We start from the raw sequence: 9536 nt of genomic DNA on the forward strand, positions 1-9536 counted from the left end.
GGTGTGTGTGTCTGTGGGGGGGATGTCTCAGTGCATGTGTGCACGGTCTTGTGCGGCAGGAGGGCAGGGTCAGCTCTGGCCCCTGCATCTGGTTTTGCATTGCCGCCTGGAGAGGGTACCCCTAGGATTCCTCCCTGCTCTTCTCAGAGCCTCACCGGACTCACAGGGATCCCGGTGAAGCAGCAGCTGCACTCGGCTCTGTCGCCAATTCATTTCTCATTCCTGCTACCAAAGCGTGTAAATCCTTTATCGAGAGTGAGCCAATGAAAGGGTGTTAAGGGCAAATCCCCAGGCCCTGCATGGTCCTTGGGAATTGAACTCAAAGTATAGCCCAAGCCCGAGCCTGAGCCTGAGCCCTGGGGCGAGAGGGCCAGGCAGCAGTTCTCCCAAGCACTGGACTCGTCCACACGGCGTGTCTGCCATCAACCCATGGTAGATGGTACGGCTGTCCTGTTGTCCTCCATCTGCACAAATCATCCTAGCAGCTAGCGTTTAGGGAGGATCATAAACATCCGGAAACTCCTCAGACATCACTGTACTGCATCAACATCATCACCCTGGGAGGCAGGAGGGGGTACTGGTATACCCTGCTGATGGCGATCCACAGAATAACGCGATTGGTTTGGTTTGTTTCTAAGCAAAGGTGGGTGATCGCCGCCTTGAGCAAGTCTGCTGGCACCGTGTTTCCAATGGCAGGCACTCCTCCGCGTGTCCCTGTCTCCAGCCGGTAGCTCTGACCCCGTTTCAAACGTTTGTGTAATGTTATCGCACTCGGTGGGCCACGGCACACACACAGGGCAGCATGACTTTTCTGTGCAGCGGCGAAGCCAAAAGATTCCCGAGAGACTTGCTCTTTGTGGGGAGGTCCGGCTTCATTGTGGTGGTCTGGAGCTGGGCTCACGGTGCCGCCGAGGAGTGCTGGTATTAAGGAGCCCCGGTGACACAGGGACACGTGTGGGGCTGCTAACGACACAACCCACAATCGGCAGTTTGGAAACGCCCGTCGTGCCTCAGGAGAAAGACGAGGCTTTCTACTCCCGTGAAGAGTTCCAATCTCGGAGACAAACCCACAGGGGCAGTTCTACCCTGTCTTAAATGGCCGCTTGGCATCGACTCGGCAGCGGGTTTGGTTTGGGATTGGTATGCCCGAATCATCCTCTGGTTTCAGGTGAAGAGACTGAGGCTCCCAGGAGTAAGTCACAGGCCCAGTGGTGGAGCTTGAACTCCAGTCTGAAAAGCCACAAGTTCCCTGCATTTCAAAACAGCTCACTCTGAGGGTGGTCCCTGGCTCTCCCCATGGCACCAGTCCCAGTGGACTGTCCTGACCGCTGTGGTGCTGAGCCTGGGGGCGGGGAGGGGGGAGGCCAAAGTTCTGGAGACTCCTGCCCACCCGCCCACCCCCTGCCCCAGGCATATCCGTGCAGAATCTAGGGGAGGGGAGAGGACCTGGTGGAGGAGGGCATGATGCCCAGGCCACGGAAGGCCGTAACCACAGCTGTCCCAGCAATGAGCCACAGGATAAGGCCTGGGAGATTCTGATTCAGAGCAGTGAGCATGTGGGCTGCACCTCGGGACCGGGGTCTCTTTCTCTGTACAGTCCAGGCAACGCTCCCACCTCTACCTGCTTTCTTGGCTCTCCCAGCTCCCCTCCTGCACTGCTACAAAGGGCCATCCTGTTGAACCAGGACCCAGGGAACTATTTCAAAAGGGTATGCAACACAGGCTGTGCCCACGCTGGAGGGACTGGCCCCAGCTGCCGGATAACCTGGACACAGTTTCACAGCTGAGGAAACTGAGGTTCAGCCAGGCCAGGTGGCCTGCCAAGCACCCCATAGGCTTGAAATGTGGAGTCTAAGCTGCAACTGCAACATTCCTGACTTGAATTGCTCCTGGGGGCACCAGGAGCATGAATCTTCCCCCACTGGGAAGGTTCTCCCTCCCATGGTCCTGATCTCAACCACACCACAATGCAGTCCACCTCTGGGGTTCTGGGGCTCTGTCCTCTAAGCTGGGAGCTGCTCCAGCCACCTTCCTGCCTATGGTGACCAGCTCCTTTCTCTACAGCAGGGGTCCTCAAACTTTTAAAACAGGGGGCCAGTTCACTGTCCCTCAGACCCGTTGGAGGGCTGGACTATACTTTAAAAAAAAACTATGAACAAATTCCTATGCACACTGCACACATCTTATTTTGAAGTTAACAAACGGGGCAAAACGCCTGGCGGGACGGATAAATGTCCTCGGCGGGCCACATGTGGCCCTCGGGCTGTAGTTTGAGGACTCCTGCTCTACAGCCTCAAAAAGTTAGGAAGGAAATGGAAATGTGGAAAGGACCTCAGTCCATGGAGGGACTCTACTGAGGTTTCTAGATCTTTCCACACAGTGTGGATACTACGCTGGCCTCTGGAAGGTCAAAAGGGGGCCAACTCGGATTCCTACCTCTGCTTTACCTGAAAGCACAGTGGATCAAGTCTACCCATGCACATGTATGCTCCACACATGAGCATGAATACCTGGTGTGAACATACACCATGCATGTATACACATTCTCACACACACGTGTACACCTCTGCCGACACCACACATATGCTCCTAGGCCACACGTTCACACATAACCTGGCAGTGGCGAACCTGATTTGGACACTGTAAGATCAGGCTGCGGGCTCAAGCACCCAGCACTGCCCAGTAAGCCTTAAAATTGTAAGCACCCTGGTTTCTATCGACAAAGCCATACAGACATTTCAAATCCATCACTAACAAATTCCTTCTCTCAAATCTCTTCCGCTGACCAACACCAAGGGCAAGTGGACGCCCTCGTTGCATATTCTTCAAGGAGCACAGTTCGCAGCCTTGACCTTGTGTTAGAATAAGGTGACCAGAGGTCCCGCTTTTGGCGGGACAGTCCTGATTTTTAACAATTTTTCCCGTGTCCCGCAGCGTTTTTAAAAAGTCCCGATTTCTGGAAAGTGCACAACAAGCTAGAGTGTACGGTTTTCGGCTGCTGTGTGGCTATTTTGCCAGGATATGAGTTTTATCAATGGTGTCCCGCTTTACTAATGTTAACATCTGCTCACCTTATGTTAGAACCAGGTGGGGGAGCTTTGAAAATGCCCACCTCTCACCTGGACTGTGAATTAAAGTGGGAAGGGGGGTGCAGGAAAGAAGGGAGGGAACAGTAGAACTCAGGCATCACTTATTTTAAATCTCCAGTCAGAGCTGGTGGCCTGGTTATGCATTGGGCTGGGATTTGGCAGTTCAGCAGTTTGAAACCTCCGGGGGTCAGTTCTACCCAGTCCGATCGGGTTGCTATGAGTCAGGATCAACTTGATGGTAGTGAGTTTATTGGTTTAAAAAAAATGTTTCCCCAGCCATCATGAAGTCCAAGTTGAGGAGGACTGTGCTGCTCACGCCCTGAAGTGCAGGTCAAGATTGGGGCGCTGCCACCACTGTGCAGGGGCCTATGGGAGAGGTGGCTAGGGACCCACTTTCTCCCCGCCTCAACCAATCCTCAGCAGACACCAGCATGCCCTTCGCAGAAGGGGTGGGGCGGACGCCAAACAGCATGCATTGGCCAAGACGGGGCTGGGATCACATGCTTCAGCTATTGACTGGGTCTTCCTGAGCCCTGGACATCTTTTCAGTGGCCTGCATTCTGCTCTGTTAGCAGCCGGCGTGTAGGGGGCAGGGCAGGGCCTGTAAGAAGCAGGCTGCTCAGTGGGACGGAACACGAGCCCTTTGTACCTCGGGGCTGGATGCAGCGGCTAATTTCCTCATTCTCATCACGATTCGGCTCACGGGACACCCCTGGCATGTCTTTATCCATCACAGATGGTTTGGGAGGATGATAAATTAATATGTTTATCAATGGAGACATGGCAGAGATGGCTAAATGGCCACGTCTTCAATGGCGGCTCGAGAGAGAAAGAGCCCCCCAGTCCATAAAGAAGACAAATGGTAAACAAAAAAACCTCCTCTCTTCTGACAGATTCCAGGACGCGGATCCTTCACAAATGCTTCTGCGGAGAAAAGGGAGAATTTATCTCCTCGGACTAGGGGTAGGAGCGCAGCCCGCGCCATAATGGGGCCTTCCCGGCTGTGAAATCAAGCTGAATGGCGCAGAGTGCAACCGCCTGTCCCGGGCATGTTTATCACGGCCCTTTGTCCACACTGCAGCGCCAGCCCCAGCCCCAGGGTGGGGATCAGCGAGGGGGGAGACTGGGCCCAGCCTAGGTGTTGCTATGGAACTTCCTAACGGGCCGGCATACCAACCTTTAGATTCCAAGGGCCTCACTCGGAGCTGCTCTGGGCTGGGCCGAGCCCTGCTCTAAACTTAACAGGGTCCTGGGGCCGGCCAATCACCGGCCATGTAGGGGTGGCCTCAGGTCAACCGGGCTTCAGGTCAACTGCTAACTTGGGAGTCCAGAGCCACTCCCTGTCAGTTGTCCTCTGCCCCCCTGTGAAGTGTGTCTAAGACTGAGCAAAGAGGTGCAGCCTTCGTCTCAGGCTCCAACTACGGCTCCCTGGGTTGGGGGGTGCGGGGAGGTGGGGCTGGCTCCAGTCCCACATGATCTAGGAAGAGGGCTCTGAGAGAAAAGGCGGCCTGGTGGCATGGAGAGTCGGGTGTTGGGCTGCTAGCACCAAGCTTGGCGGTTCAAACCCACCAGCCACTCAGGGAGAATGACGAGGCTCTGTTCCCACAAATATTTATAGTCTCAGAAACCCTATGTCAGGTCCCTATGAGTTAGAATGACTCAATGGCAGTGGTTTGGTTTGGTTCCTGAGCACAAACCACCTCCATGTTCTGAGACCAAGATGCCAGGGTCACTTTTTTCCCACCCAAGGCGTCACTTCCTTAAACCATCCAGCCCTGAGAGGACCAGGGGGAGGACCAATGTGATGGAGCGCAATGGTCCCACCTCGTCAAAAGCTCTCAAGGGAACACATGCCCTTGCTCGAGTCTCAAGTTCTTCCTAGGGTGCCAGCCCAGAGGCTGTGTCTGCTCCTCTTGGAAACCGACAACAACAAGCTGGACATTTCCACGCTGTTCCCCAGGGTGGCAGAGCCCAAAAGGGTGACAGAGCCCAAAAGGGTGACTCTGCAGGTTCCCAAGGGAGGGTGGCTCCTGGTATCGTTGACTTTGAACAGTGAGAGGTAGGACATTTCCCCTGCTCCTCCACCCAGCACCAGAGGAGAGGGTGAGAAGGCAGATGGCCTGATGACTCCTGCCCTGTTCATGCCCACATCTCTGGGAGACAAGCGCTTCTGGCATCAAGAGCAGACCTTGGAACAACAGGAAATACCGGTGCCCCTTCATGTAGGGACCAGCAGCAGCCCAGCACATCTCACCACGGGCACAGGGCAACCCACCTCTGTAGAGAGGCTCCCACGGCTAAACATTTCATGCCAAACTCCTAAGAAATCTATGTGCAAATGTGTGGCTTCCGAGACGCTGACCTCAATGTTTTTATTTAGTTATTTGTTTTCCTGTAAAAGAGAGGTGGACACTTTGGGCACAGGCAAAGGTTTGGGGATCGTCCAGTTCCATCTCTGAAACCCCACATCATTTCCCCTGTTCATCTATGTCTCTGGTTGCATGGGCTGCACCACCTTCCTGTTCTCTGCTCAGATTCTCTATGGGATTCTCACCCGGATGCTGCTCTTTGGTCTGGAAGCGGGCAGCTACCTGGAGGCTCGCATTTCTCTTGGCAAGCAGAGGTGGCCCCGACATCTCAGACCTGGGAGGGCAGCCTGCTCGTCTCCTGAGAGGCACCCCCCTCACCCCTGTTCATTCTGGATTGAAAAGGTTTCTCCTGCACGAGACAGACTGAGGCCCTGGCTTTGTTGGGCAGCTACTTGGGTGGGTGGTCTGTGCGCCAAAGGCACACACTCGGTTTAAGCTCTGCTGTCACTATCTTAGTGGTGCCCAGGTGGCGTAGTGTTACAAACTGGGCCGAGATCCGAAGGTTGGCGGTTTGATACCACCAGCCACTCCGAGGGAAGAGGTTGGGGCTTGTTATTCCCATAAAGGGTTACAGTCTCAGAAACATAGGGGCAGTTCAACCCTGTCCTAGAGGGTCGCTGTGAGTGGGCACCGACTCCATGGCAGTGAGTGTGGTTTTGATTTTTCTGGTCTCTATCTTGACATTCTTAGTACTGTTGCTCTGGGCTCCACAGATATGCAGTTGGTCCTACACACAAGTGCCCTCCCGTAGATGGGTTTCCTTGTTCATCCAAAAGTGAACAAGCATTGGCCATGGCAGCCCAGAAGAGTTGGCCCCGGGCTCCCATCAGCCCCATGCCCAGCAGAACAAAACGCTGCCCAGCCATGCCATCTTCATGACCACGGGCATGTCCGAGCCCCTGGCTGCAGCCATTACGTAGTGTCTCCACCCTAGGGACCTCGTCTTCCAGCTCTCGAATGGCCAGTGATCTGTTGTGATCATAGTTTTCACTGGCCAATTTCCGGGAGTAGATCACCAGGCCTTTCTTCCTATTCTCCGTCTGAAAACTCTACTGAAACCTGTTTGTTCAGCATCAGAGCAGCACACAAACCTCCACTGACCGGCAGGAGGCGGCCGCACATGAGGTGCCCTGCCTGGATCTCCTGCTTGCAAGGCAGGAATCCTGCCCTCACTCAACCAACTCAAAAATCTCAACGCCATTGAGCCGATTCCAACCCACAGTGATCCTGTAGGGCAGAGTAAAGCTATCCCTGAGTTTCTGAGGCTGGAACTCCTTCAGAGAGTAGACAGCCTCATCTTTCTCCTATGGAGTGGGCTAGTGGGCTCGAACCTCTTACCTTGTGGTTAGCAGCCCAATTCGAACCCACTACGTGAACACCTGGGCCTACTTTTGCCACTTCTGATTCCAATTCATGGCAGCCCTGTGTATTACAGAGCAGACCTGTCGTATAGGACTTCCCTGGGTGTGATCTTTACAGCAGCACACCAGCAGGCCTTTCTCCTGTGCCACTGGGTGGGTCTAAACACCAGCCTGTAGGTCGGGCACAGACCACCCCCAGCCCCAGCCCCAAATTTCTCATCGGCTCCTCTGGGTTCTCTGACTCTGGCTTCGATTTTGTCGGTAGGAGAAAAACACACAGCAGAAAAAGTGAAAACATCAGTACTTGCTTCAGTGACTGAAAACGGAGCTTCCCATCTTAAAAAAGAAAATGTTTTTTGATCCCAAGAAGTCAACGTATTTGCAGATGGATTAAATGTTCCTCCTGCTCCCCTGCCCTCCTGCCCCCGAAGCCGAAGCCGCCGGCCTCACTGCAACAGTGCCTATGGGGGTGGGGAGGGGGCGCACATATCCAAAGCAGCACATCGGCCCCAGGCCTGGTAAAAGGGAGTCCTTTGTCCCCACACTAAGCCTGGTGAACATGACTCCCAGCCCTCTGGTATGCAGCACACCTGTGCAGATGAGGGCCTCCGCGGGAGGGGGGCTGGAGGTGCCCCCTCCCCCCACCCCCCAGCCCTGCACCTCAGCAGGTATCACACCTTCTTTATTCTCCTCGAGCCGTTTCTCCATCGCCCCTTTGTCTTGGTGTGTACCTCCAAATACCAGGGCGGGTGCACATGTGCGTGCGTTGGTGTGTGATTGCTAGTCTTCTGTGCCTCTGTGTATATGAGGATGGGGGAGGGGCAAGGAAGGAAGGAAGGAAGGAAGGAAGGGGAAATGAAGAAGGAGTTTGCAGGGCCCAGCCCGAGCGCCGCCTACCTTTGCAGGCCTTCCGGTGAGTGATGGGCTTGCCCATGTCGCGGTAGTAGCCCTCCTTGCAGTAGTGGCAGTGGCGGCCAGCAGTGTTGTGGCGGCAGTTGAGGCAGACGCCCCCACTCTTGCGCCCCGAGAGTTTGTAGAGCTCCATGTTGAAGCGGCAGCGCCGGGCGTGCAGGTTGCAGTTGCAGGCTGCAAGGAGGGAGAGGGAGAGGCGTCAGGAGCAGCAGGCAAGTCCCCAGGGGCACTGAGAGACATCTCCCCTCCTCTACACTGCTGGACCGGCCCGCTGGGGCAGTTTGTTACAGCAGACAGTTTCTGCTTGGCTCCCACTATGAGGAGCCCTAGTGGTGTAGTTAGAGCCTTCTGTGTGGGCTGTTCACCATAAAGCCCGGGGCTGGAGACCGCCAGCCCATCCATGGGAGAAAGAGCAGGCTTTCCACTCTTGTCACGAGTCCCAGTCTTGGAGCCCACAGGGTGGTTCAACCCTACCTATAGGTGCCTATGAGTCGGGAGGGACTCAATGGCAATGAGTCTGATTTGGATTGGCATCAGTAGGTGTCAAGAGCAACCAACGGTCCCCAGCCATGCCACAGGGGCCTGCTTCGCTCTCAGTGCAAAGCAAACGTTCTGCCACTCCAGGGCACAGAGACTCGATGAATTTCCAAGACTGTAAACTTTGACCAGAACAGACAAGCCTCATCTTTCTCCCAGGGAGCAGCTGGTGGCTTTGAACCAGCTTGCAGTGAGCAGCCCAGCACCTAAGCCACAGCACCCCCTAGAGGCCTTCTCAAATGGAAGTGATTCATTGCCCTCCACCCCACTAATTTCCACACCTCCCCACACACGTCAGAGATGGGCAAAGATGCCGGCCCCTCCTTGTTACAAGAATGGCTTTCCAGGTGGTATGCATTACGCTGTGTGCCCCTTAAGAATACATCCAGACGCCTGTTGGCAAGATGCTTTGGGAGCTGTGAACCGTGAAGTTAATGAGGAAAAACTACTGCCATCAAGTCACCTGGCTCACTTTGTTAGGTGTTGTCAAGGGGGTGCCGACTCACACTCACCCGTTGTGCACCAGAACAAACCACCACCCAGGCCCGCACCATCCTCACCACTTTTGTTGGCTATGTTTCAGCCCATTGTAGCAGCTACTATGTCAACCCATCTGGTCGAGGTTTTTCCTCGTTTTCGATGTCCGACTCACAGCGATGCCGATGTAGTGTTTCTGAAACTACACATCATTACGGAACAGACAGCCTCGTCTTCCTCCTGTGTGGCAATATGTGGTTTGAACTGCAGACCTTTCAGTAAGTAGCCTGAGGCTTAACCTACTATACCACTACAGCTGCTTCACTAGAGGAAAATGGGCTGCCACCTGCCTGGTGGTACTTTGCTATAGCACCCTCTGTTAGTCTGGGTACTTTAGAGAAACAAATCCACAGAAACTCATGTCAAAGAGAGAGTTTTATATAAAGGTTAAGTGTGCATCAAGAAAGCATCCCAACCCAGTGCTGCCCAAGCCTACAAGTCCAACATTAACCCATTAACCCATATGTCCAACACCAGTCCACAAAGTTCTCCTCCATCTCACAAAGCAGACGCAATGATACCGACTGCAGGAGGAAAGCCGAGTCAGTGAGTGTGTAAGCATCTCAGCGCTGGCAGGGGTCACCACACGGGCTGCAGCACCCAGGGCTGCATCGGGGTAGGTCCATGTGACTTCTCCTTGGGGATGTCTGGCAGGAAGTGAGCCTTGCCAGCTGAAGCAGGGAACTTCTAAGGCAGCTGCACCCTGGTCCGATCATCACAAAGCAAGAGAC

General features: G+C 54.5%; 1 protein-coding gene across 1 annotated transcript in view; it reads right to left on the reverse strand.

Moving 5' to 3' along the window:
- The window catches only part of NTN1 (netrin 1), a gene marked incomplete at its 5' end in the record, with an annotated part of 214163 nt that overhangs the window by 64593 nt on the left and 140034 nt on the right, over positions 1–9536 (reverse strand). Inside the window, one exon of the mRNA XM_004713016.2 lies at positions 7717–7905. Coding sequence (XP_004713073.2) covers positions 7717–7905 — 189 coding nt within the window. The remainder of the gene's footprint in view (positions 1–7716; positions 7906–9536) is intronic.

The sequence above is a fragment of the Echinops telfairi genome, unplaced genomic scaffold, assembly GCF_000313985.2.
Source record: "Echinops telfairi isolate 266 unplaced genomic scaffold, ASM31398v2 ScPeMD7_2010;HRSCAF=2546, whole genome shotgun sequence".
NCBI lineage: Eukaryota > Metazoa > Chordata > Mammalia > Afrosoricida > Tenrecidae > Echinops > Echinops telfairi.